The sequence below is a fragment of the Brachypodium distachyon genome, chromosome 2 (genome assembly GCF_000005505.3).
Source record: "Brachypodium distachyon strain Bd21 chromosome 2, Brachypodium_distachyon_v3.0, whole genome shotgun sequence".
Classification (NCBI taxonomy): Eukaryota; Viridiplantae; Streptophyta; class Magnoliopsida; order Poales; family Poaceae; genus Brachypodium; species Brachypodium distachyon.
The window spans coordinates 15,823,661-15,850,453 of record NC_016132.3 but is presented as its reverse complement, the minus strand read 5'-3'; the positions used below and the strand labels follow the sequence as shown (position 1 = coordinate 15,850,453).

The following is a 26,793-nucleotide window of genomic DNA, read 5'->3' as shown; positions in this document are numbered from 1 at the left end:
ACACGGTGCGACCGGACTCGCCGCCTCATGATTGGCCGGCAGACGTACGGCAGTTGGATTGGCTCGTTTGGAGCTAGCGGAGCACCGCCTGCAGGCAGCTAGCCTTTCTTGACGCCACCAAGCTCATCATGCTGAGCTAGCCTCTCAGATGGGAGAGAGTGATGTCTCTTCCATGGACCGTGTGGGTAATCATTGGGTTATCCGTCTGTTATCATGGGTGTCATGATTGGTCTGCGTAGGGATTCATGTGTGTTACTAGTTAGATATTTTATGGACATGCATGGTACATGTGGAGTGTTTTTGAAAGATCTAGTAACAACATGCATGATCATATATTCATATTCGACTTGGTGTAAAACCAGATTCCGAAGGATCTTTAGATCAGGTTTCATTGTCAAAGGTAACAGAAGAACATAAGTTCACTCCACACATGTCATGCCAACTTAACAAAAACTCATCCAATAGTTGTTGTAAAATAGAGCAGGCAACGCTACAAGTCATCAGCTTGTGTCTTTCACTGTTATTACTTATTATTGGATTGGAAATCGGATTTCTAGGAAGAAAATTGGCTATGCCAGGTTAATTGTAACATTTTATGGCCATGCGCGTCGTGAATGTGACATTTGGTGGTGCGATGATGGAGAGAGGACGACCGTCGGGTTGTGGCAGGGACAACTAGGGGAGCAAACGCGAGTAGGTTTCAAACACATTTCTATTTCTTTTTATCTTTACCAAACCGTGGAAGTTACATGAGACAAATCGCGTGACATTATAGGAAACTAGGAACAATTTTTTTTAGCATGAGTTAAGTTTGATACAAGTCCATCATTGGGTCATCATTGGACGTTAGATCCAGATGGTTAGATGCTGATGATTGTTTGATGCATCATGCATCGTTGGGGGTGACCACGATGCGATGGATCAGGGCGGTAGAGATCATATAGACAAATATTAGTGAAGGTACAATTACATTGATTAGTGGTAGTAGTATTGTTTAGAGTGGTGACTATAAACTGAAAAGAAACGACTTGTTTTTGTCTATAGTTTGTGTGTTGGATCTCTCTCGAATTTTATCTAAGCCCCGCCACTGCGACTGATACAAAGACGTGCTAGAATCTTGCTGTGAGGTTAGTTACAGACTGGATTTGGATAAACTCGTTGTCAACAGCAAGCGAGTTCGGTGTCAACCGTCTGCCAAACACCCAATTCATTCGACTACGGCAACAATTGACTTATCGACCAACACATGGTTTACGAATAAAATTGCAACTGCTTGTTAGTTGAGTTGACATCAGATGTCTCGTGTCAAACCTAATCATGTGTGAGAATGCATCCACAAACAGGAGTAATAACAGAGTAAACAGAGCACTCGCAAGCAGGACCGGACGCCGGGACGCGCGACTGCGCGAGTGACGACCGCTTCAAAAATAATCATCCGATCGAAAAGGTACGAGGAGAGATTCCTTGGCCGCCACATACGCCGTCCAGAGACCCGTTGCTTAACAGCGATGCGAAAGACGGCGCACGCACGCGCAAAGCGCGCGTCCAGTCCAGAGCGGCTGAAAAATGACAGCGACACGGCACTCTCGAATCGACGATCGAACGCGCTGATTCGGGCTGGCATATTGGCAACGACGAGATGGATGGGATGAGCACGACGACGACGTACGCCGGGGCCGGCCGCCGCTCGATCGGCCACCCGTGGACTCCACCTGGTGCCGACGCGCAGCGCATTGGTTTGGCCAGACGCGCATTGGCTCGTTTTTGCTCATCCAGAAATCAAATCCAGCATTTCATTTCGGTTAGGCGGCTTGGGCACCGACGCACCGAGACCGAGCTAGTATACTATACCGGTCTCGACCGCTCGGGTGTTTTCTCGTGCCACGTACTGCTGCTCGGCGATGGGCGACGCGAATCCACCGGGCCTGACGAGCGTATTGCGGTATTGCCGACGGACTGCCTTTTGTTGCGTCGTGCCTGGGCTCGTACAGTCGTACTCTGCGTGTGCCGTCAAGTTAAACGCATGCTGCGCTGTCTAAACACCACACCACAAGTTAACGAGACTCGGTTATCGGGCGCTTCGAGTTTATCATTTGCGTGTGTGTGATCAATGAATCAAGCCCGTAAACTTGGAGTTCATCTCACGCGCATGGCTATGCTGTGCCGTGCGGACTAGCTAAGCACAAGATAGATAATGCGAAAATAATGTACACCGAGCGTATCAGTCTAAGAAAACATCGTAGAGAGGTGGATTCATTCGGACCCGGGACACCGCATCGATGGATCTCCACCTGGCGAAGCAACCGCGGGCGGCCGCAAGGACGCGACGTTTACTTGCCAAAAAAGAGTGCTTTTTTTTTTATCGCCGGCTCGCTCGTTCGTGATCTCGTCTGAGCCGGACCTACGTAGACCCCAGCCAGAGAGGCCCTTTTTGACCGCGCGGCACTACTTGTACTGCTGGTATGGTATGGTTTTCTCAAGTGATCCTTTTTTCTAATCCACGCCCGCTCTGACGCTGCGCTTTCCGCATCGACTCCATCCTTTCCCGCGGTGGAAGAAGAAGCTTCGGCGCGTCGCGTGGCGAGGAAGCTGAAGAAACTGACGAGGCCAGATTTTTTATTTTTAACTTTGCGACGGGTAATTTGTTTCAAGTTCCCGTGATTTACTAGCTGCTGAAACGCAGGCAACGAGGGAGAGGACGCGGAAAAATTTGAGGAGTGAAATCCATTGAACTGTTAATGTGGCAGAGTAATTTACATGGTACAGCTTCGTCGGCTAAAACTGAAATTTCTAAAGACTGAAGGATCCTACTGTGGCCAATCGAATCATCATCGGCTTCTCCTACGTCGTCGCGACCGGCACCGCTGAAGACTGAAATTTCTGAAGACTGAAGGATCCTATTGTGGCTAATCAAAGAATTATTATCTGCTTCTTCTACATCGTCGCGAGCGGTGACGCTGCTGTCGACGGTAATGCCGAGACCAAGGCCGGAGGTCTCCGCGCTCCATTCTTCGCTCCGGACACCGCCGTCGTCAGGCTCCGTCGTCTCCTCGGCCGGCACCGGCACTGGCGCTGCGTCGGATGCTTCGCTTGGTGTGGAGTTCATCACATCGATCCACCCCTCGTCGGAGTCCCAATCCTCCGGGAGAGACGATGCAGAGCAAGCCAATGCTCTGATCCTCTCGGCCATGCTGTGTTCTACTGCTGACACCTCGGCGTCGTCATCTTCTTCCTCGCTGCCGTCCGTCTCCCAGAACGCGGCGTCCAGCGTGCTCTTCGGGGACACCCACTCACGTTCGGCAGATAAGAACGGGTGCTCGAGCAGCTGGGCCGCCGTGCACCGGTCGCTTGGCCGCCTCGTCAAGCACCTGGCCAAGAAGTCCTTGGCGTCGGCTGACAGCCATTTGGGAACCTCGGGAACGGCATCATCCGTGTAGCCGATCCTGTGCAGCGCCGCGAGCACGCCGTCGTCCTCCATGCCGGTGCCGTTCCACGGGGCGCGCCCGGTGGCCATCTCGACCACGGTGCATCCCAGCGCCCAGATGTCAGCCGCCGGACCCTGCTCCTCGCCGCGCGCTACCTCCGGCGCCATGAACGCCGGCGTGCCCCCGAGGATCGGCCCGCGGGAATCCGTCTTCCTCGAGCACCCGAAGTCCGCGAGCTTGGCGCGGCCGTCGCCGCCGATCACCACGTTCCTCGGCTTGACATCGCCATGGACCAGCCCGGCCCCGTGGAGGTACGCGAGCCCGGCGGCCATGTCTTCCGCGTACGCCCGGACGACGCGCTCCTCGAGCCTCCCGCCGGCGCCGCTCCTGACGGCGTCCGCCAGCGAGCCGCCCGGGGCGAATTCGAGGAAGAGCTGGTAGGACCCGTCGTGCCCGACGCGGCCACCGATGCAGGAGAGGACATTGGGGGAGCGCAGGCCGGCCATGATCTCCTGCTCCCTCCTCAGCGTCGCCCCCGCGCCCGCGGACTTGACCGCGAACAGCTCCCCGGACACGTCGTCCGCCGCGAGGAACACCTCGGCCCCGGACGCGCCCCGGCCCAGCGTCCGCACCCGCTTCCATGGCCCGCTACACGCCGCCATCGCCATCTTCTTCAATTTCGCTGCGTCGCGGATTTTCGATTGGGAGGTTTCTGTTGGTACTCTGTCTCGAGCTTACTCGTGCTGCCGCTGATTGGTAATGAGTTCTTTTTGTGGCCGGTGCACGCGTATATATAGGAGCTGGGGGAAGAAGGAAAAGGCTTAGCTTGGTAGTACTTGCAAGTTTAGATGATTGAAGGAAGGTGTTTGGCGCGCGAGATAAAGATGCGGGGATTAGGAAATGCGGAAGCGAAAAGGCGTGGGAAGCAAGTTCCTTCGGTCCTCCAGCACACACGCACGCGCTCCCGGGCTCCGAGTCCGGAGCGCGGTGAATTGGATAGGCGTGGACGTGGAGTCCCCGCCGCTGTGCCGTGCGGTTTGGACGGACGGCGAGTGTGAACGCGCGGCCCGGGCTTGACCAGCCAACCTTCGCGCTCCGCCTCCGGCTCCATCTTGAGCTCTTAACCCGCGTGTCAGAAACCAAAAGCACCGTGAAAAATCTCTCGCATTTCCCCGGCGGTCATTTTCCGGGTTCCTAAAAAGTTCGTGAGATTTGTCGAGCTCAGGCGCCGAGGATTCGTCCAACGGTGGAAAATATTGGGGGCGGGCAGACGAGGAATTTACTTGTCAAAGTCTCGGCCGGTGACGGTCGCCTGTCCACTGTCGGAGCACACGAGTAGCGAAGAGAAATGTGTGAAACGGAGTGCGGTGACTTGGATGCATGGCAATTGGAGACTTCGAACCGGTGGCCCAAGTCAGCGGGTGCAGAGTAGCTGGCCACTGCTAGTTTGGTTGCCGCGGTTGGTACTTGGACACTGTGGATGCAATTCCACCGCAGAATTTAGTATATCCGGTGTTGCGCCAGCTATATATGCAACCGCACTGTTTCTTGTTCATCTGCCCCCGACATCTAGAAAACCATTTTGACGGCACATGCTTGAAATTTTATAGTATTCCTTTTTTCCCCTTTTACAACAGGCTGGTCCGGCTGTGACGTTGTGCAGACACCAGAAGTTCTGTTGCAGAAAAACTTACAAGCGTCAGATCTGACGACGCTAAAAAGGAGCAGGGTCGTTTTTCAGACGGCTCGTGTACAGCTGCACATGAACTGAGCCCGCCTAGACTCAAACAAGTCGGGAAGTTCACTCCAAGTCAGGCAGCCGCGATCTACACAAGTCAGCATTCACTGTAGCTTAACGCCTCAACGCATACTCAATTCCCGGGTCAACCAATGATTGCATATACATTGAAATCTTCTTCCGGTCGTTGCAGATATGCAGTGCTACTACTGTTCAAATCGACATCCCATTTGTTAATCATTTCTTCTTCTTGGCGTCTGTTGTAGTCAAGCTTCTAAGGTAATCATTTTACCACCGCTGCACCCGCTGAGCAATAAAATCTGAGGAAACATCTAGCAAAACCGTCCAGGACTCCCTGCTGGATAAGTAGGGATGCAAGCGGGAACATATATGTACCATTTTAGTAATCTTTAATTTTTCAAATCAAATGGCGAGAAATTTTAAACTAGCAAATCTCCAGTGATCTACAAGCGAGACCTAAACATAAACAGGATCCCCCATACATCTCAGGATTTGTTTTTAGAAAGCATGTATCGGTTTAGCAAGTAGCCATGGCAAGAATCGAAATCGAGAAAAAGAATACCAACCAATCACCAAAGGTCTAGCAAGTAGTATCAGACATGGCTGCTGCTGAAACTGCAGCAGCTTATTGAAAGATAAAGATCAAGAAATTACAGCTGGAAGTGGCAAATGCCATTTCTTATCACACCTCCCAAATAAATAAACAGATAATACAAAGTTTGCATTCGTATGCAGGACAGATTGCACAGAGAGCTTTAGTTCTTCACAGTGGTGACATGCCTCAGAAGCATTTGAATCACCTCGGGGGAGATGGTTGCAGCCTGCTGCTTGAGTTGTGCAATTTTTTCGTTCGTCTCTTGCTCAAGACGTTTGACATTTGCGCCAGAGTCACCACTACTCTGAAAACAGCAAGAATATAAATGAACCGACATGCTGTTATCTTATCAACATCAAACAGAATGTGAAGATGTACTTACCTCTGCAACCTTCCTCTGGAACTCAGCCTCCATCTGGGCACGGTATTCAGCTATTTCCCTCTCAGCCTCCTCTTTTGCTTGCCTAAGCCTTGCAAGTTTAGCTGGCAAAAACATCAAATGTTTGAGTTTGAAGGAGAAGTAGATTACTTTGTAATAAGTTTCAAGGTCAACAACAAGATCCATATACAAGATCAAACATACATTTATATTAACAAAGCAAACAAAAATTGCATTTAAATTTTCTTCATGCCTTGCACTGCTATGGCAGTTATGTCCAGAAAAAGTCCTATCCAACTCCGGGATTAGATGATACATATATATGGTCCAATAAGTAACAAAGGCACTACAGTGAACTAAGGGTAGAGATGTTACAGTACACCAACAGTAATTATCTTTGCTACGTACCATATTCTGATCTTGCAACAACTCACAAGGGAACAATACTTATCATGACTTTACGGTATCATTGCACTATGGCAGGCAAGATCAAATAAATCAAAACACAGAGACAAATTCTACAACTGCCATGGATGTATACTGTATACACATATACAATGCTCATTTGGGGCAATTCATAAGGTTCAAAGTCCTGAATATTATGATCGCTTCATAATGATTAGGCCAAAAATAAGAGAAATTTACCAGCCCTAGCAGCATTTACAATTTGCTGAGCCTCCTGTTCTGCAGCCAGCAATTGCTGAATTCCACTTTGGCGCCTGTTCGCATCCATCTTTGGGCAGCTGGATGAAGAAATGTATTAATTAAATGTGAAAAGATGGAACACAATTAAATATTAGTTCTAAAGCATAATATGACACATCTTATCACTGCTATAGGTACACAAAAGTCAAGACTACATCAATAAAACTCGCTATAAATTTTAATATTTGATAGAGAATTTATGTAATTAACTTATCAACACTAGGATAGATGGAAGAAAAATGTCATTCATCTGGCAATTTCACTAGAGAAGTTGGACTTTAAGGGGTCATAGATTTAGAGCCCGAACTAACATGAACAATTTATGTGTATACATCCATGGCATTGTAGAATTTGTCTATGTGTTTCAAATAATAAATTCGAGATCTACAGGTAACAAGACCTGCGTATTAGAGATAGCGACACGGATCTAACATGAACGAGTAGATCTAAAGCCCAAACTGACATCAGATCAGAACATCTATGAGCAGAAATCGAACAAATCTATCAGAAACCTCCCTCCGCAATGTCAGATCGAACATCTACAGGTAGAAATCGAACAAATCTAACAGTAATTTCGCCCGAGCGACGTCATATGAAGCACATCTAGCAGAGACACATAACAGATCCAACAAAGATACGAACACGGGCGGAGGAGTTACGAATTAGGGGAGATTAAGGAGATGAAACGGGGGCCTTTCGTGAGGTGATGGGAGGAGAAACGGCCGGGAGCGAGAGAATCGAAGGAGAGATCAACCTGGCGGCGGCGCTTGCCCGAGCAGGAAGACGAGCGACGGAACGAGGGGGCTGGGGCGCTCGGCAGCGGGATGGGTAGTCGTCGCGGCGCTCGCGCGAGGAGGAGGACGATCTTATGACTGATCTCAAAGCATGATACGCCACGTGGAGAGATTAGCCTTTTATAACTAATCTCAAGGGTTAGAAAATAAAAAAATAATAATCATGATTATAATGCAATAAATTTTCCGCATGTCACGTGACGGACATGGTCTTTCAGCCTGCAGAGATACCGGATCTCTTAGGATAAAATAAAATTAAAATTTCTTTGTAAGCTCATTTGCTTTGAAACGAGGCTAAATTTACATCTACATCACTTCCTAAATAATTTTGATTTTCAATGTGCAATAAAGCAATGCATAAAGGGGAGAGGTGGGAAATGCACCTTGCATTGATACTTGACCTAATTTGATGGTACTCCCTCCGTTTCGTTTACACATATCCCTAGATCACTAGTTCGACTGTTATAATGTAAATTGTAATTTTAGTTGTACCGAGTACGTCTAATTGTAATTTTTGGGATGTTTTACGATTTGAAAGGGAGGGAGTAGCAATCTTGTCTTGTCCAAGTCAGCACCTTTAGGGTTTACTCGGTTTGAAGAATTCTTGATTGATTTTTACATGATTCCAATCGTTAGATTTTCCCATACGTAGCATTCGTTTCATAGGAACATAGATGTTTAGATTCATAAAGACTGTTTCCAAGTTGACCTAATTCATAAGGATTCTAAATGCTAGATGATACCTCATTGTAAAATCCTAAGGATTGGATTGCAATATGTGCATTGCATTCCAATCCTCTCTTTTTTTATGTGATTTCAAAATCTCGAATAAGTCTTTAGAGTTTTGGCGCAGCACAGGCTAAAACCAATGGTGTAGTCACCAGCAGCATACCCTGTGTGTTACTTTTCCAGCCGTTATGCTTGGGTATCTGTTTTATCTTGAGGAAATTGCATTGGAGATCCTTAAACTTGGTAGCGATGTTCGCTTTCATCCATAAACTCGCGGATTTGAAAAACGGCTCCTTAAACTTGACAAGTTGGGTCATTTTAGTCCAAAATGACAATTTCGGACCAAATTAGGCCACACTGACATCTGACGCGGCTCGGGGGGTTCTTTTTGCAAAATTGCGGCTTATGGAATCTTGCGTTGGCCACCTGGAAAAATATGGGTTCTAACCCGCAGCTTAAATCCTAACCCTAGCCTCAGAAATTCCCAAATCTCCCACTGCCTCCTAAAACAAGCGTCGGCCGTGCCGTTGTTCCAATAGTCGCCGCAGAAGCCATCGATGGCATTTGTGTGGACGTCGATGGAGCTGCTGTTCAAGTCGTCGTCATCTACGCGATTCTATCTGGTGTGGGTGTCGCCGGCTGTGCCGTCGGAGATTGTCGACAATCGCCTCCGGCGGCCTGGCCCTTCTGTTCCGTCGCTTCGTCTCCCTCGGGCGAGGTAGTGTAACAGAGGAGGACAAAGGCCCAACGGTCTAACACGCAACGAGTGAGTTTTTTTTTAATAAATCAAACATGCCACCTCTTTTTAGCGCTGCCTGTACCGCGGGTTATAGGCCAAAAAATACCGGGGGTTCAATGAAAGAAAAACAACAACCTCCCCAGCCACGTAAGATGACAGGTAGCCTAATTTAGCCCGAATTCATCAACTTGGACTATAAGTGAACCCACATGCCAAGTTTTTTTTCAAATCCGCAAGTTTATGGATGAAAGTGAACATCACTGCCAAGTTTATGGATCGCGCATGCAATTTCCTCTTATCTTTTATTGATCATTACTATGGAGATAGATGTGTTATCCTGAGGTCTACTGTTGCGTTGCATTAATCTATTACTATATATTAAATTGGAGTTGGTGGTGATTGCCGCGGACGCCGTACGTCAACTTCATTAAATTTACATGAGTATGCCACCGCGCCCCCTCCTGTACGTCCCGATGCGAGCCCCCCTCCCTTCGTGTAAAACAAAATCTCTCTCTTGTCTTCCTGACCAGCGCTTGCCGCCTCCTCCGACCACTGCTTCTCCTCCCTCCGCCGCAAGCCTCGCGTCTCGTTCTGCATGCCGCAGCCGCCCTCCTCCTCTGCGAGCGCCATCTCCACCGGCAAAGATCTATGGACGGCTCGTCGCCACCGCGCTCCTCCCCTGCGCACGCCGTCATGGAGACTGGATCCGCCGCCGCCGCCATGGATAATAAACGGTCCGAGAGAGAGTCGATGAGTCAGTCCATCGGGGAAGATGAGGTGGACGAGTCGTGGAGATGAGAGAGAGGCGACGAGGCGACGTGTCTCTGAAGTCGCTCACGCATGCGAAAGTCAACAATGGCCGCCGAGGCAGCAACAGCAGAAGAGGCGCCGCATGAAGCGGCGGCGGCCCTCGTGAGCTCGTTGCAGCCGCACATGGCCTTGGCCTTCTTTGCGTTGGCTGCGTGCACCGTGTCGAGATCGGCAGAATCGGAGCGTCGCCCCTCTTCCATGACCATGCCCCATTCCCTCTTTCCAGACCACGGCGTGCCCCAATTGCCCTGTCTCTAGAGGCGATGCACCGCAGCTAATGAGGCGCAGTCCGGCGAGATCCAGGCAGAGACAAGGAGATGTGGGGTCAGTGAGGACATAACGATCCACTGCCTTGTGCTTCACCTCTCGTGAGCTCCTCATTCAGATTCATTCCTTGATTCAACGAATCAATAAACTCAGCCTCTATTAGGACATAGGGCGATGGAGATTTTTTTCCTTTTTTCTGAAATTCTGTTTTGGTTGTTTGTTCTTTCTAGATATTTGTTCTTACATTTTTCTATGACAGATCTTGTTACTTTCCATTCATGGTTCAGATCTTTCTTTCAAATGTTCATGTTTCTGATCTTATTTCATTTAGTTGTTGCAATTAGTTCATGACCAGGGAAGACAAAGAGGAAAGGAAGATTACAATTAGAATATAATAAAACCATAAGAGGAGGAATAACAAGAAAAGATTTGGCCAATCTGAGTCAGCCTAACCTGATTTGATTTCCCAATCAATAAGTATCTTTTTTATCTGTTGTATGAAGCCACACTTTGTGTATTTATATACATGTACTCACATCCTTCAGATTTTTAGTGTTAGATTTATATGCTTTGGATCGAAAAGATTAGAATTATTAAATAATGTATACAAGTGATGACCATATTGTGTTTGTGTCGTGGCAGGCACGAGCATTTCCACCGGTTAATACTGAAATTATACGTGACGCAATGAAGAAGAGGAATCCTGAACCTTTGGGCGAGAACGAAATTCAATGAATTGTTAACATCACAGAGTAATTTACATGACACAACTTCCAAAACAACTGACGAAATCTCTAAAGACGGAAGGATCCTATCCTGACCAATCGAAACAATTGCTGCTTCTCCTACGTCGCCGCGAGTCGTATCGCTGCTGTCGGCGGTAGCGTCGAGAACAAGGCTGCTGGTCTCTGCGCTCGATTCTTCGCTCCGATCCAGGGTGGCCTCGATCAAGGTCGGCATGGGCGCCGCGTCATCGGATGCAGAGACCAACACATCGATCCAGCCCTCGTCAGAGTCCCAATCCTCCGGGAGAGACGATGCAGGGCAAGCCAATGCTCTGATCCTCTCGGCCGTGCTCTGTGCTGAGACCTCTTCTTCTTCTTCTTCCTCGTCGGCGTCCGTCTCCCAGAATGCGGCGTCCAGCGTGCTCTTCGGGGACACCCATTCGCGCTTCGCCTCTTTGCCGGCGGCTGACAAGAACGGGTGCTCGAGCAGCTGCGCGGCCGTGCACCGGTCACCGGGGCGCCTGACCAGGCACCTGGACAAGAAGTCCTTGGCCTCCGCAGTCAGCCATTGGGGCACCTGAGGAACGGCATACGTGTAGCCGATCCTGTGCAGCGCCGCGAGCACGCCGTCGTCGTCCATGCCGGTCCCGTTCCACGGGGCGCGCCCGGTGGCCATCTCGACCACCGTGCATCCCAGCGCCCATATGTCAGCCGCTGGGCCCTGCTCCTCTCCGCGCGCTACTTCCGGCGCCATGAACGCCGGCGTGCCCCCGAGGATGGGCGCGCAGGAATCGGCTTTCCTCGAGCAGCCGAAGTCCGCGAGCTTGGCGCAGCCGTCGCCGCCGATCACGACGTTTCTCGGCTTCACGTCGCCGTGGACCAGCCCGGCCCCGTGGAGGTACGCGAGTCCCGTGGCCAGGTCCGCCGCGTACGCCCGGACGGCGCTCTCCTCGAGCCTCCCGCCGTCCGCGAGCGAGCCGCCGGGGGCGAACTCGAGGAAGAGCTGGTAGGACCCGTCGCGCCCGCCGCGGCCGCCGATGCAGGAGAGGACATTGGGGGAGCGCAGTCCGGCCATGATCCCCTGCTCCCTCCTCAAAGCCGCCGCCGCGCCCATGGCCGCGGCAGACGCGGACTTGACCGCGAACAGCTCCCCGGACGCGTCGTCCGCCGCGAGGAACACCTCGGCCCCGGACGCACCGCGGCCGAGCGTCCGCACCCGCGTCCATTGCTTACTACTCGCCGCCATCGCCATCTTCTTTAATTCCTTTTGATTCGCGAATTGACGAATTGTGATTTGGTGGCTTCTCCTCTTCCTGTTGGTACTCTGTCTCGAGCTTTGCTTCTGGTGCTTGCTAAATGCTGGAATAATGAGTTCCTTTTTGTGGCGGATGTGAGTATATATATATAGGAGCTGGGGGGAGAAGGAAAAGGGAAGTTTAGATCATGGAAGGAAGGTGTTTGGCGTGCGTGGTAAAGATTAGGATTAGGAAATACGGAAGCCAAAAAGGCGTGGGAAGCAAGTTCCTTACGTTCTCCAGCACGCGCTCTCGGGCTCTCCATGTGGTTTGGATGGGAACGTTCGGCCGGGCTTGACCAACCTTGGCGCTCCGCCTCCAGCTCCATCTTTCTTAACCCGGGTCAAATCTCTAGCATTTCCCCGGCGGTCTTCTCCCGGTTCCTAATGTTGTGAGATTTGCTGCCGAGGTCAGCCGAAAATTCATGCAACGGTGGAAGATTTCTGGGAGAAGCTTCGCAGAGGAAATTTTACGTGTCAAAGTCTCGGGCCGGTCGGTCGGTCGCTCGCTGGTCCACTGTCGGAGCACGCACACACGATCGAGTAGCTGAAACCGAATTGTGTGAACCGGAGTTTGGTGTCTTGGGTGACTGACTTGGATGCACGGCAAAGCGGGGGCGTACGTCCGTGTGTAAACGAACCCGGAGGTCGAAGTCAGCGGGTGCACCTGAAAGTATCTGTTGCCCAGTTTGGTCGCCACGGTTGGTGCTTTGACACCACGGTGGCGTGTGCCAAATCGGCCCCCAATTAGTATCATAGTATGGTGTAGCGCCACCGGTCAGTTTCTTTCTGCTCTGCACCCAACAAACCATCCTGACGACGAAGGATCAGATGATCGAACCCAGCTTCGGCATCCGCAGTGATATGCGGCGCGCGTTCTGCAGCGCACGCAAACGCAATGTCCTGGACGACGCCGGTTATGCTGACACCGACCAGTCCGTAAAATCGCATCGGCCACGCCAAGTCGAACCGCGGACAAGTGGCGTCGATTGGGGGTGGGGGGTGGGGGGGGGGCGGGGGTCCGCCTGGCTGGTGCTGTGAAGCAGGCCCATGCCGATGCCGATGCCGCCCTGCGCGCAGTGCGCCGGCCGAAAGGCGAGGCGATGGGACGCACGTCCTTCTGCGGCGCGGGGCGGCCGAATGGATTACGTATGGACCGCGCCTTGCTTTGCTTCCTTTCCTTCCTTCATTTCACTGGCCTCTATTCTTCAGTGCGCTGCAACGCCCGGTGGCCCCTCGCGCCGCCGCCGGCCGGATATATCGGAGAGATCCCCATGTTTCACTTCCCCAACGAGCCAAGTAAACAAGACTGGCTGCGTACGTAGTACATGCCGTGGCCGTCCAACTTTCTCTAATCGGATCCATCTCTATCTTCGTCGATCGGTAAAGAAAAACGATACAGACCCATTAATTTCCTGTTTTATTTACCACAGGCGGCTGGCCGGCCGTGCTGTTGCGAGTGCCAGTTTCTTTCTCTCTATCAGAAACGTAGACGCGTCGGTCGGGTCTGACGACGCGAAAAGGATCGAGCAGCAGCGTTTCTCCCACGGCTCGTGCACATGAACTGAAAACTAACTTCTTTTTTCGAGATCCCGAAAATCTGTACTTCACTTTCACTTTGCTCCGCCAGACGGACTCAAAGTCGAAAAGTGCACTCCAAGTCAGACGACGGCCGCGATCTACACAAGTCAGCCTTCACGGCAGCGTAACGCCTGATCGAGCACATACTCAATTCCTCAATTCCCCTGGTCAACCAATGATTGCATAAACTAGAAAATTCCCTTCCAGTGCTATACTACTGTAGTACCACTATTCCATTCGGCATCCCATTTGTTAATCTTTTCTTTCTTGGCGCATGTTGCAGTCAAGCCAAAAGGCGAGGAGGGTACTTCTTTTTCGTTGGAAAGGCCCCCAACTCTGTACTAGCAGGTGGCGCCTCTTTGACCTGAAGCCAGTGTGCCTGAATTGGTGCAGTTGACGAGCGACGACACCAAAGGGCCGGGGTTACCATACGATCGAGATCGAAATGTCTGCGTCGTCCGGGTACGATCTGCGAGATCGAAAGGATCTTCGAGCAGATAAGACAGCGACGGACACGAACAAACCCTGAGCCGATCTGTAGTCTGTACTGAAAAAAAAGAGGCGAAGCTGAAGCCTACCTTGAAGTGGCATTTTCAGCTTCATCTTGAGCTCTGTACATCGAATCTGAATTCGTTTGGGAGTACGTACCTTGACCTTTAACATCAAGCTGCTATACATGGATTGTGCCGCACTCTAATCTTTGGCCAAAGGTGGTCTGAACCGCGACGCCTTTTGAGGGATGTCAAACTCGTTGCTTGCCAATCATGGGCAGCCGAAAATATAATATGCATGTCTGCGTGCTTTGCTTTGTGTTTCAGGTAACAACCGAGTCCACGCCCCGGATTATTCTTCTTCTAAAACAGAGGCAGTCAACGTCGACCTAGCTCGCAAAAAAGAGCAGTTACAGAAAAAAGGGTACATGCACTTTTAGTCTTCAGGTTGCAGGCAGGCAGCGTACGCCGTTGACATACAGGAAGAGCTTGGCGAAAAGTTCAATCGATCAAGAAGTTGACCAACTGAAAGGACGTACGGGCCTTTTTAAATTTTGTTTGAGCACCGAACTTTTCTTGGGGTAGACCACTAGACTGTCGTGTTGGCATCATATCAATGTGATTGGGGAAGATCATTTGGTACTTTGATGGATAGGAAATGCAGTAGAGCTGTAGCCTTTTCGCCGACTCCACCGAGTCTCTCGTCCCAATCTGAATTCTCAACAGTCCCCGTCCATTGGCATAACAGGTTGAAGTTGGGGCGTCGGATAAGGCAGTTGGCTAACCACTCAGAGTCCTAACATCAAGCAATCAAGGAATTGGCCTTCCAGATCAACAGTATACTGGAGTATACTGTTATGAGTCCTTCTAAAATAGGAGTAGCGATTAGTTCCTTTCTATAGTAGTACTAGTATTTTCTTGTTGTTTTTAGGGAGAACCGGATCGGTTTTCTGCACAATTGCACGAGAAGCCTTTTTTAATTGTTGAGCTCACGTAGTAGCTGCTGGTTCAGTACAAACTACCGAGCGTCTGGCTCAATCTATGATGGGATTTTACTAATTTCGAGTAGTAATAATCTCTTCTTAACTAATTCCACGTACTCCAGGACCAGGGGTAAAGAAATACGGAGCAGAACTACACTTCGCGATTTTACGCGACGTGTACACGCTCGACCCGGACGAAGAGACGTACTGTACTTTGCGATTGCACCAAGTATTTTCGCATGTACTCCGTACGTACACTTCTCGGCTCCTGTGTCAATTCTCGTCTGGACGGCCCATAGAAAAAGATATGCGAGTCCTTCGGCCTTGGCTGGACGGCCCATACGAACGATATGTTCTTAGTCCTCGGGCCTTGGCTGGACGGACGGGGAAGGTATATTATTAGTCGTTGATTGCGGCCCAAATCAGCACACATGTCCGCCGGCCCGCTTGACTAGCGCCGGAGGATCCCCTAAAAAAAAAATTAGCGCACATCCAATCCAAAGGATGCAATGCAAAGCCCAGCAGGCCTTGACGGCGGATAACCATCAATTAGTGGGCAATGGCTGATGCTCGAAGGGCCGGCCGCCAGCCATGCTCAAGTGCTGGTCTCGCCTCTTTAGCTCCGGCGATCCTTCCGCCGGCCGGACACACAACCGAAGTTCCTTACTTTCCATTATCGCGTACATTACATAGCACGTGTCTATTATCTGAAGAGGAGTAAAAGGTCTGGACACGAAACAATTGTATCGTTGGTTGTGTGGTGGCGTGGTGCACAGCTTAATTTGCAGTGTAGGAAGGTTCCGCCGCGTGTTCAGTATCATTGTTTGAAGAGAACGCTGACCACGTTCTTTGAACATGAAGTTTGGTACTCCCTCCGTCTAACAATATGGGACATATTAGGGCTCGGTTGACTAAGCCTTTGACCACAAATTACGTCATTAATATGTGACTAATGTGATCAAAATTATAACCATAAGCAAATATCCAGTATGAATATAATGGATATGAATCTATGTCGTATAATTATATATTAATAGATCAATTTGTGGTCAAAGCATTGGTCAAAAGAAAGCTAATACGTCTCATATTGTTGGACGGAGGTAGTACTACTGGAGCTTCTAGCGCTGAGTTGATCAGTTCGACCCTATTGCTAAAGAAAAAGGAGAATAAACGAGAAACAAAATATTCTAAACCTGAACGAATAAGAAAATAGAGTATAAGTTTACCTACCAGCACAAACGAGCAGTCAGAACAAGACACTGCATTAGGTCCACGCGAACCGTAAACTAGGCCAAGTTGGGTCAAAAAATAAAAGAAAAGATACACGATTCTTTCCAGCCTAGCTACAGCCTAATGTATATGTATTATTCTGCCGTTACACGTTCCAAAAGACGGGAAAAAAAGAAAGGCAAGCACACTTTAGCTTTCGGCACGTCTGCTCACATGCACGTTGACCTGCCGACGACTGGCATCACTGCCCCAATGTCCACACAAGTAGTGAGCGCTCCCAGCTGCCTGCAGGCAGTATATATACATACATGCTTGTTGCTCAGAGCGTTCATGCTCATCATCCAAGTCGAAGTACTGATCTACGTAGTACAACTGTACAATTCAACAGCAAGACCTAGCTAATTAAGCTTTAGCTATACTCTGTTAGTATGGAGAGATCCGCAGCTCCTTCAAAGCTCCTCCTGTTCATCCTCTTCTTCCTCCAGCTCGTCCTGCTCCCTCAACTCCTGGAAGCACGAACATTAGGTAGCAAACTTAATTATTTCACTTTAGGTTCTGACGTTTTGTTATGTTAAACTTTGCTAACAGGGGTTTTCGCTCTTTTACCTGCATTCTCAGGTGGTGCTGGCTACGGCTACAAGAGCCTGCTCACGACGGATGGTGACGATGATCAGGCAGTGTTGCTGTCTCCGGACCTGATTAACATGGTGGTGTCTGATACTGATGATGCAGTGGGAAGGCCTTCGAAGCGTACGCCACCGTCGCCGAAGCCGGGCCCGTCGCCGCATTGGCCGCTGGTGGGCTGTGGTGCGCAGAGGCCTCCGGCGCCGCTGCTCATAGCAGCTGCGCCACCGCGTGATCATAGTGGCCAGCAGCCTGTAAGATATATAAGCTGGCTGCAGGGGAGAATGATGGAAGTGTTTCGCGCGTTTCTCCAGGCGAATTGACCTCGCAGTCGCAGGGTTTTAGGCTTGCCAAGAGAGGAATTCGAGGAGAGGAATGAAAGACGTGCTCCATTCTAGGATGGTTCCCACGTGCTGGTTCTTGGTAGGTTATTCCATTCGAGGACGATCTAGGCAGCAGTAGCTAATTAACCTTGATTTGGTCTGCTGGCATGCCCTGTGTTCTGGATCATTTGTTTGAGAACCTCTGTTTTATGTTGTATGAATAACCTGCACTTTGCTTGCTCTTCCTTGTTCGAGAGTCCATCTAATAGGCCAAACGTGTGATGCACACGATGCATTTGAAATGGCCCGTCAACGAGGTCTCAGTTCGTTGCTAACCCAGACGCAATGCAGCACACGATGTCTCAGTTCATCACTTCTGCCTTTGGAGACTAATAATCCCGTTTGTTCTATCGGCTTTTGTCTATTTTATTGTTAGCCAACCAACTTATTCTTGTTGTTTGTGTGTGTGCAACAGATTATAAAATAAGTTAAGCACAACACAATTCAGCAACAGACCATGCAACACACAATGTATGGTAGCAAGGCACCACATTGCACTAGAAGCAGAACTCACCCACAAAACCACAACACGACTGGATTATGATGACAATATTGAATAAATCAACGACTACATCTTAGGAGTGACATCGAGAGTTTCAAGGGTAGATGGGACACATGCAACAGTTTTGCCCCTAAGAAATGTAAAATCCCAAATAATATTCGAATCATATACAACACAAGATCCATCAAATAGTTTGTCCCAGTTTGGACAGTTGTTGAATTAAGCAAACTATGCCACACCCGTTCGGTCCATAGCTAGCTCATGGTACACTCAGTATAGCAGTCTTTGCAGCTAGTCATCATCATCAAGAACATTGCGACGCCTCTGAATCTGTTGAACATACTAGAGTTAGCATAAAAGAAACTGTAAAAATGGGGATCAAATGACGGCATCCTTGTTGGATTGTTCACAGATGTGATGCCATCCATTGCACTATAAGAACTCAGAGATGCAAATAACACTTTCTATTTCAGGCTAGATAAGATTTTAATGAAGCTACTCTAAACCCACTGTTGGAAGCAAACTAGGGCTGCTTAATGAAGTGACTAGTTTGATGCATGTGGTGTTAAAAATCAATGGGTGCCGCCACATTCACATACCGTCACTTTGGTTTGTTTGGTTGTGTGGGTGTTGATTTGCTCCAGAAGTGAGATGAGCCTTTCTTCAGACACCTAGAGAACAGAAAATGGAACTATATTACAAGCGAGTTCTATTGAATCTCTTAGCACAACAAAGGAATGCGCCGCATATGTATTACCTTTTCAGATATTCCACCAGTTTGTGCTGCTCTCAGTATAACATCCTCCACCCCTCTTGCCTTATCAGGTTTGACCAAAGCTATGCGGGAGACTGCCAATTTCAAACAGAGTAAAGATGTACTAAGCCTACAGTCTCCTCTCCAATTGGGCCACTTTAAAAGAGCAGATTTATGATTATTTCCAGCCTCTTTATCTAGGACATGCACTCCCAATAATGAAACTGCTCACAGAACTGCAGTAATTATATGGAACATATAAAGGTCTCCATATGGTACGGTGGTAGACCTTTAGGTGATAAAGCTTGTAAATGTCACATACTCTAGCCTGAAGCATTTGACTAGAAATAAGCACAATACAGTAAATAAGCGAAAACAGATATTGGATGAAGCATCAATGGCATGAACAGCAAGAACTTACGCCTTTCTCTAGCTTCAGAAGACAGTATCTGAGCAAGCATCATCTGTCGGCGTTCCTCAGCTTCCCTGGTTGGGTGTGAGATACAAAGTGAGTTCCGTGTTGCCTAGAGTGCTGCAAATGCATAACTTGTGATAAATGAGAAGATGGTGGAAGAATGGATCATACTGCTTTGCATCTTCCTGAGCTTTTTGTTGGCCTGCATTTTGTGGATTTGCCTAATTGCAAGTTAAGCATTACATTGCAGTCAATGAAGAAAAGATAATAAATACAAAGGGCCTTTACAGCTTTAACTTTTCACCATGCACTTGAAAAACTTACCGCACCACGCTGTCCCATTAGCTCTTGCATTCTTCTCTGCCTGATAGCTTCCAACTCTGGGTCATCCTAGCAAGAATAATGTTTAGTTTCATCACAAGGTATATAGTAAACCAATACAGCAGTACTAGCTAACGACATGTTTTAAATGCAGGAATTTAACAGGAAACAGTTCCACTCCCGCTGTACTAGGAAAACATTTTCATGTCTAAAAGGCTGAAACGGTTCCCTTTCTCTTGTGCCAAAGGTAATATTTTGACTATGAGCATTTGATGTGTTTTATACACCATAACCCGTCAATCTATAGTTACATAACTTGTCAATGTGCCTGACTAGTTTAGACTTCGCATGGGACTAAGCACTTTTGACATCTAATCTTGTAGTAGTACCATAGACTAGATCTAAAAGGATTGAATGAAAAGCTCATATCTACAAAATAATAATAAATCGGTGTGTGACTCGCTTGATACAAATACAGGCCAGCAAGAAAATCAGTATGGGCCTGTAAGATAACTGGTACCTAGTCAGCGACGAACAACTCAGCAGAAGATCAAGTTAGGCTCAACACCAGACTTTGCAAGACCACAAATTTTTCCCCGCCCCTTTGTCACTTACTTAGTCGAGAACATAAATCTCTATCTATACGGCAAACATCGACACGATTTCTCAGCCAACTAGAACCAGTATCTACTGAATCCTAGTGGCCATCAAATCAAACACAGGCCAAGAGATCCGCGCGAAAATACGGGGAACCGCATCTCATCAGGCGAAACAGATCAATTCCACTGAACAGAACTAAAAAAAACCCTAGGATTTAAGCGCGCGCACAGGTCGAGATCGTCTCGCACGCAGCTAACAACAATTAACGCGATCCGAAACGCCAGATCTTACCATGGTGCTCGGCGGAGATCGCGACTCGGTAGCCTCTTCTTCACTGGAGCGCAATGGATTCCGCAGCAAAGGGGAACGGTGGAGAAGATGGAATCGGAGCCGTCTCTCCTTTGCTTTGCTTTGCTTTTCCCCGTGGATATAACGCAACCCTGGCTCTCCAATCGGTTTTATCAGCCGTCCGATGAGAGTAATGGTTCGTGGACCGTTCGATGGGAACACTGGGGAATTCCTCATTTCCGGGCCGCGATATATTCGCGGAAAAGCCGCCTCTCCTTTTCGAAATCCTCCATTCTCCATTTCCATTTCCACCCTCGCACCAGCACCGCAAGGGTTTCGAGATGGACAACGGCGAAGAGACCTTCGCGTCCCCGACGGCCGCCGCCGCCGAGTTCGAGTTCGACTTCGGGCAGGCCCTCACCAACGGCGGGGGGCTCACCGCCGACGCCCACCCCACCAAGGCCGCCTACGACGGGGACGAGATGGACGCCCTCCGCGCGGCGAAGCGCGACCTGGAGGAAAAGCTCGCCGCCGTCTCCCACGAGAATAGCTTCCTCTCCGCGGAGGCCCACCGCCTCGAGGCGCTCGTCGCGCAGGCCCGGAAGGACATCGCCCAGGCCGAGCACGCCGCCGCCGCGTCCGAGGGCGAGGCAGCCAAGCTCCGCGCCGAGGTCAAGCGCCTCCAGGACTTCCTCGTCGCCGCCGAGAAGTCTGACCGCGATGCTGGGATCAGCGATGCGCCAGGTGCCGGTGGCATGCTGGCGACTGCGCACCAGGAGAAGCTCGCCCTCGAGGAGGAGATCAAGGCCCTGAAGGCATCCGCCGCCGCCGCCGCTGCAGAGAAGGAGGAGGAGGAGGAGACTGCTGCTCCCTCGACCGTGGCACCGAAGGAAAGGGCGGTGGTGGCTGCCGCGGCCGCTGGAGCTGCTGCTGCAGCAGCCATCGCGGTGGTTTTCCTCAACCTGAGGAGGTAATCCGGTGCTGTGATGCGTCGGAAGTTTTGCTCTGCTTATGTGAGACTGGATAATCCTTTTCTGTCGTGGCGCTGTTATTACTGGACTGGTAGTGGTGTTCATTTACATTCCGCTGGTTAGTAGCTTAATGAATCGAGAGTTGGGGACTTATCAGAGAGAAGCCCTTTTGTTTCTGCTCTTTCCCTTGCCAAGTTGCCATGGTAATAATATGTGAACACTAAATGAGCCACCTGTAGTTGTGTCTGGTTATTGTGCTGTGGCATCTAATTTCTGTTTTGTTATTGTGCTGTCACATCTAATTTCTGTTTTCTTATCGTGCTGTCGCATCTAATTCTGTTTTGTTATTGTGCTGTTCCATCTAATTTCTGTTTTTTATCACTCCACTGTTGTTTGAATTGCTATTGCTCTCTTCCTTGCTTTTCGGGATCATTGTGCTCTATTTATGTGAAGTTGCTGTTATTTGAAAATTCATTGTGTACCTGAGACGCTAGTGCATGCAGAGTGTTGACCTGGCAGTTGTGAGCTAACATTTGCTCTTGTGATAGTTTAGCCAGCAATTGTAGCTGATTATACCAATGTGGTTTGTGACATCTGTCGCTGACCTTCTCAATGGGTAGAGGACACGAGATATTACTTTGGTCGGTGAATAGTGGTGGATGTTTCATTTTTATTCACACTGAATGGTATATTGATTGTTTGCATGCTTTTGAGTTCGACAAGTTCGGTCTCTAAATGCTTATGGTATGCTGGTATTATGTTGTTGGCTGTTGAGATGTTTGTGAACATAGGAGTATTTACTGACCCTGTTCTGTTTATTTTCTGCGGACTTTAAAATTAGCATGTGTACCTGGAGCTATTTGCAGAATTATAACTCCATAAACCTGGAGCTCATTGCAGAATTATGACTCCATAACCAGATGATTTTATAGCAGTGAGTAATACTGATTGTAGATATGCTTTCCCTTCATAACCAAATTTTAAGTTGATTCTTGACTCTTGAGTTATTTTTGGTGAGTGCAAGATTGACACTTTTAATCATGTACTTTTGTGGAAACTGCAGATATCATGTAAGTTCTTTTTTTAAGCGTTACTACTTTACTAGCTATCAGCCATAATGATTTGGTGGCAGAAACCATTACCGTGTCATGGACGTTGCCTGTTACCTTTTGGTTGCTCCTGCTTGGGACCTTTAGTTGAATCATAGTTAGGAAATACATATATAAGTATGCTCGCAGCCTAGTGATCTGTTTATTTAGCCTACCTTACAAGCAGTTGATTCATGATACATGTTCTAGTGTCGTTCTAGATTTCTAATTATAGGTCCCGAATAAACATATAGTGATTTGTATCTATATGTGGCTTTGGGGCCATTACACATGCAAAATGAGGACAAATGCCAGAGCCGGCCTAGATATAATACACAGGCGTGTTTGTATGTCCAGTCATATAGTGATTTGTATCTACATGTTTGCGGCTATTTTTGCCACCAGTGGTAGTCAACTTATATCATGGTAAGTGGCATTTGATTCAAGAAGCTATATTCCCAAACAGTACTCATAGTTATGGCCCCACGGTCAGCTGAATCAACTAGTAGGTGCAGGTTGGGAAGTTTGTTTGGGTGATGCTAAGCTTTGTTGTCAATAAACTCAGTTTACGAAAGAAAGATTTCCATGCTTACTTGAAAGTTGCTGCATTTCATACATAAGAATAAGATTTGCATTTTAGGTACAAACGGTGAGCACTGACCTGAATCTTATATCTGGCATTTGTCCTCATTTTGCTCGGTGCAGTAAGAAAACAAGTTATATCGGCACATTGTTTCAAAACATCAGTACAGTACTGCTATGCATCGTGGCTTAGTGCCAGATATTGGGCTTGAATTGCTACAGATTTGTATATTCTAAAACCAGAAGTACTGTAGTGATGTTCTGTAACAATGTGCTGATGATATTTGTCACGTTGGTCATCTGAGTTTCGATGATGGACGTAGTTTGTTCCATACGGTAGAGTGGATGCAGTGCAGTGCAATGCATGCATTGGCCACTGGTAGGTCATATAAGCTTCATCTTAGTCAGGACTTCTGTGGGAAGTAATTTCCCTGTGCATTTCTTCCAGGGAGATCACACAATTCTGCCGCATATCTTGTCCATTGAATGATCATGTTGGCCTCTGCTGCTATTTATTCGTGTTAGCACATCCATTTCTAGACGAATCTCTATTGATAGCACTGCAATTGAGTGCAGACCTTGAATGAGAGCAGACACTAAGGCTGGTGAAATTAGCGTCACGGGAGCACTGCTTGTCAGATTTTTCAACTGCTAGACTGAGTTCCACGTTGGGCGATGAGTTGGTGTTGCAAATGCCTGCAACCGGGCCGTACATGATTGTCCAACGTGATTCTCTCTTGTCAGGTTTTCTTTTCTTTTTTCGAAACGGATGTCAGGTTTTCTTTGCTTCATCTTGTTTCCTGTTGCTTCTGAAGCAGATGTTGATGGAAGCTTAAAGTGCTTTATGTTACTCACATAATTTCCTTTGGTTCACTGTGGACGATTCACGTGAAGGGAAATAAAACAGTACTCAATTCAATTTTGGATCGCTGAACTGTGTTGTGCAAAGAAATGGAAACCGTGAGCTTTTAAAAAATCGGTTGGCAATACTGGCAAGTTAGACAAATCAGCCTTGATGCCAAACACTGACCAAGTCGAGTGTAAAACCTTACGAGACGACCAGAAACAACACGAGGGAAACAAGAGAGTCACGTCAACAGAATGCAGAAATCATCTTCTGTTAACGAGTCTTCGAAATGAACTAATCAAACAAGTACTGGTAATATCTACGGATTAGTGATCAGCATGGAGGCAATATAGACAGAAACACTAGAACAGCAGGCGGGCGGGCGCAGCTTCTTGCACACCGCGCTGATGCTGGACCGGGACGGACACGCCGGTGGGCCGCCCCGAAGTCCTTGGCGAAGACATCGACCTCTTGTGGGCTGGGGTCTCCATTGATTGACGGCGAGCGAGAGCGGCCCGAATGGTGGGTGGGACGACGGCTTGCTCGCGGGGCTGGGCCGCTGACTGTCAGCATCTCAATGCTTTGCTATCTCACAGCTAGCATTTATTTCCACACCAGAATATATGATAAATAAAAAATACTCACTCCGTTTCATAATTCTTGTCGAAATATTACATTTTAATTTTTTTTTAATAAATACATCCATATTTGGACAAATTTGAGACAAGAATTATGTAACAGACGGAGTACTACAGAAGAAACAACAAAACATCCATGCCCACGATCTGCTGCAAGCAACCACAACAATGCAAGCAGTATACATAAGTTTCTAACACAAAAAAGAAATTGAGGTAATAAATTGTGAAAACAGATCATTGATTTTAATTATGATGGGGTACAACCTAACATCTTAGCTAGTTCTCCTTCCAATGCCTCTCCTTTTTTGAAAGGAATCATGAAAGCTTGTCAGGCTGCTAAGATAGGTTATTATTGGGTCATTGGGAATGGTAAATCTGTCGAGTTCTGAGAAGATCAATGGTTTGGGACTTCAAGTTTGGCCACTCAATTTTGGGAGATCTATTTTGTATGCAATGAACAAAACACTACAATTACTGAGGTTTGGGATGGTACTATCCGAAACTCACATTTAGGAGAGGTTTTAGTGATAGAATGATGCAGAAATGGTATAATCTCCTTGCTCGTTGGGTTTGCCCACAGATCAATCACATGAAGACGCACACGCACACGACGATCACAAGATTATTTGACCAAGGGTGCGTATCGTGCCCTCTATTTCTTTATTATCTCAAATAGCACGATTTGATACAAGCTGCAGCCATTGATGTATATATATACACATCCTCACATGGCCACGAGACCATACAGACTAGGACTAGGACTCACAAACTCACCTAATCTGATTACAATCCGAATGTGACTCACACTAGCACGTCTAGAATCCTAGTTGGACTCAAACTCAATTATACTAATACGTTCACAACTCGTATTCAAGATTAATACTAACAATCTCGCCCTAATCTTGACTCGTGTCTTCCGTGCTCCTCCTGATCTTGACTCACCGCAGCTTCACGACTCCTTGACTCAGCTCAACGCATGATTCACTCCCAACCACGCTAACCTTGTGCACTACACCGTACACCCTGTGGCAACACCGTCCACTCCTAGCGCAAAACATCTACACGCGACTACTCACATAGTCTCATGTAGGGAACAGGCCTCACAAAAGAGACTCATCACTGGTTACCGCCTCACAATACTCTTGAGCTTCATCTCCTCGCCGAGACACACAGATGACCACCCGTCACCTTATCTGCACGCACGTCCTTCGCCCTCAGTGATACACCTCACCGGACAGCTCTTCGACCGTGACGCACTTCCGCTGCAACAGAGTCCCACATAGACGAGCACTTGGACACAACCACGACTCACAGACGCTGACCTGGACGTACATACGCAGCTTGACCCGATGTCGAGTACTTTCCGACGATCAGGATGATCTCCCGTTACTAGGAGATCGGTCCACTGTGACGATAGCCTTATCTGATCTGCTGAACGTCGCTCCACTGCACAGCCACCGGTTGCCTGATCCAATCCGCTGAACACTCCTCCGCGCACAGCCACCGTTTGCTCGTCCTGATCCGCGGACGCTGCTCCTTTGACTTTCCCGCTCTGATCTGCGGACGCCGTTTCGCCATCGTTGCCCGCCCCGAGGCGCTAGCACATCGCCTCCCCGGGGCAAACGCGTCTTCAAATTTTTAACCTGGTTCTGATACCAAATGTTGGGTTCGCCCAAAGATCAATCACATGAAGACGCACACACACACGACAATCACAAGATTGATGTGCCCTCTATTTCTTTATTATCTCAAATAGCATGATCTGATACAAGCTGCAGCCATTGATGTGTGTGTGTGTGTGTGTCTCTTCGTGTGACTAGGACTAGGACTAGGACTCACAAACTCACCTAATCTGATTACAATCCGAATCAACGGTCTTATCCTGACCATGCGGTGCAAAGTAAAGCACCGCCATCATCGTCTCAGAAAAATAGTCAGCGCCTGCGTACCGATGTCAGGTGACCATGCTAAAGAAGCATCGAAAGAGAATCTATGACGGAAGCCGACAGAGGATAGCTGTACCCGTTGCAGACTAGCAGGGAAAAGTAAAGTTGTCTTGTCCCCTACGGTACTGCCTGGAGGGAACCGAGTCGCGTGCCCGGCGGGGCCCAAGGAAGATGACGTTAGACTTGACCCACATGTCAGTGTGACATGGGCGGCCTATAAATAGAACCTTACCCCTTTGTAGGAAGGAGGACACTGAGGAGGAGAGCACTTAGGCATCTAGGGTTTTTCCCTTTTTCTTCTTCCTCAAGAATATAGCTCAAGGAGCGC

At 48.4% G+C, this 26,793-nt stretch overlaps 6 protein-coding genes and 1 long non-coding RNA gene across 8 annotated transcripts; 3 read left to right on the top strand and 4 right to left on the bottom strand.

The window, feature by feature from the left end:
- Positions 1–2,590: 2,590 nt before the first annotated feature.
- Positions 2,591–4,287, bottom strand: LOC100826843 (mitogen-activated protein kinase kinase kinase 17). Its single transcript, XM_003565919.4, has one exon. The coding sequence runs from the start codon at positions 4,091–4,093 to the stop codon at positions 2,666–2,668; it is 1,428 nt and encodes a 475-aa protein (XP_003565967.1). The 5' UTR covers positions 4,094–4,287; the 3' UTR covers positions 2,591–2,665.
- A 196-nt stretch (positions 4,288–4,483) lies between these two features.
- Positions 4,484–5,740, top strand: LOC112271094. Its single transcript, XR_002963959.1, has 2 exons — positions 4,484–5,259; positions 5,357–5,740. It is a non-coding gene; the product is annotated as an uncharacterized LOC112271094 (long non-coding RNA).
- LOC100843047 (V-type proton ATPase subunit G1) lies at positions 5,727–7,762 on the bottom strand. The gene is made up of 4 exons (XM_003567918.4): positions 7,618–7,762; positions 6,804–6,901; positions 6,162–6,262; positions 5,727–6,083 (listed from the first exon to the last, which is right to left on the bottom strand). The coding sequence occupies exons 2-4, from the start codon at positions 6,889–6,891 to the stop codon at positions 5,940–5,942; spliced, it is 333 nt and encodes a 110-aa protein (XP_003567966.1). The 5' UTR covers positions 6,892–6,901; positions 7,618–7,762; the 3' UTR covers positions 5,727–5,939.
- Positions 7,763–10,650: 2,888 nt separating this feature from the next.
- Positions 10,651–12,484, bottom strand: LOC100826532 (mitogen-activated protein kinase kinase kinase 17). Its single transcript, XM_024458755.1, has 2 exons — positions 10,811–12,484; positions 10,651–10,655 (listed from the first exon to the last, which is right to left on the bottom strand). The coding sequence occupies exons 1-2, from the start codon at positions 12,177–12,179 to the stop codon at positions 10,651–10,653; spliced, it is 1,374 nt and encodes a 457-aa protein (XP_024314523.1). The 5' UTR covers positions 12,180–12,484.
- A 4,335-nt stretch (positions 12,485–16,819) lies between these two features.
- On the top strand, positions 16,820–17,698 carry LOC106866164. The gene is made up of 2 exons (XM_014898915.2): positions 16,820–17,031; positions 17,125–17,698. Exons 1-2 carry the CDS (start codon positions 16,935–16,937, stop codon positions 17,451–17,453), a joined length of 426 nt encoding a protein of 141 aa, XP_014754401.1. The 5' UTR covers positions 16,820–16,934; the 3' UTR covers positions 17,454–17,698.
- A 325-nt stretch (positions 17,699–18,023) lies between these two features.
- Positions 18,024–20,645, bottom strand: LOC100842744 (DNA-binding protein DDB_G0278111). 2 transcript variants are annotated; one of them, XM_024459603.1, is made up of 7 exons: positions 20,397–20,645; positions 19,509–19,574; positions 19,356–19,405; positions 19,191–19,255; positions 18,773–18,993; positions 18,615–18,686; positions 18,024–18,345 (listed from the first exon to the last, which is right to left on the bottom strand). In XM_024459603.1, exons 1-7 carry the CDS (start codon positions 20,628–20,630, stop codon positions 18,307–18,309), a joined length of 747 nt encoding a protein of 248 aa, XP_024315371.1. In that variant the 5' UTR covers positions 20,631–20,645; the 3' UTR covers positions 18,024–18,306. The 2 variants fall into 2 exon arrangements, with proteins under 2 accessions (XP_024315371.1, XP_003567965.2); XM_003567917.3 differs by having other exon boundaries at positions 18,773–18,864.
- Positions 20,646–20,680: 35 nt separating this feature from the next.
- Positions 20,681–21,681, top strand: LOC100842437 (antifreeze protein Maxi). The gene has a single exon (XM_003567916.4). The coding sequence runs from the start codon at positions 20,735–20,737 to the stop codon at positions 21,365–21,367; it is 633 nt and encodes a 210-aa protein (XP_003567964.1). The 5' UTR covers positions 20,681–20,734; the 3' UTR covers positions 21,368–21,681.
- The last annotated feature ends 5,112 nt before the right edge of the window (positions 21,682–26,793 follow it).

Excerpts from the sequence above, each read along its gene's own strand:
- LOC100826843 (XM_003565919.4), bottom strand. The coding sequence starts at position 4,093 with ATGGCGATGGCGGCGTGTAGCGGGCCATGGAAGCGGGTGCGGACGCTG.
- LOC100843047 (XM_003567918.4), bottom strand. The coding sequence starts at position 6,891 with ATGGATGCGAACAGGCGCCAAAGTGGAATTCAGCAATTGCTGGCTGCA. Across the intron at positions 6,263-6,803 it reads TGTAAATGCTGCTAGGGCTG|CTAAACTTGCAAGGCTTAGG; the intron begins GTAAATTTCTCT and ends TGTTTTTGCCAG. Across the intron at positions 6,084-6,161 it reads TCCAGAGGAAGGTTGCAGAG|AGTAGTGGTGACTCTGGCGC; the intron begins GTAAGTACATCT and ends TGCTGTTTTCAG.
- LOC100826532 (XM_024458755.1), bottom strand. The coding sequence starts at position 12,179 with ATGGCGATGGCGGCGAGTAGTAAGCAATGGACGCGGGTGCGGACGCTC.
- LOC106866164 (XM_014898915.2), top strand. The coding sequence starts at position 16,935 with ATGGAGAGATCCGCAGCTCCTTCAAAGCTCCTCCTGTTCATCCTCTTC. Across the intron at positions 17,032-17,124 it reads CCTGGAAGCACGAACATTAG|GTGGTGCTGGCTACGGCTAC; the intron begins GTAGCAAACTTA and ends CTGCATTCTCAG.
- LOC100842744 (XM_024459603.1), bottom strand. The coding sequence starts at position 20,630 with ATGAGGAATTCCCCAGTGTTCCCATCGAACGGTCCACGAACCATTACT. Across the intron at positions 19,575-20,396 it reads GATCTCCGCCGAGCACCATG|GATGACCCAGAGTTGGAAGC; the intron begins GTAAGATCTGGC and ends TATTCTTGCTAG. Across the intron at positions 18,994-19,190 it reads TTCTGAAGCTAGAGAAAGGC|TTTCATTATTGGGAGTGCAT; the intron begins GTAAGTTCTTGC and ends TTCTGTGAGCAG.
- LOC100842437 (XM_003567916.4), top strand. The coding sequence starts at position 20,735 with ATGGACAACGGCGAAGAGACCTTCGCGTCCCCGACGGCCGCCGCCGCC.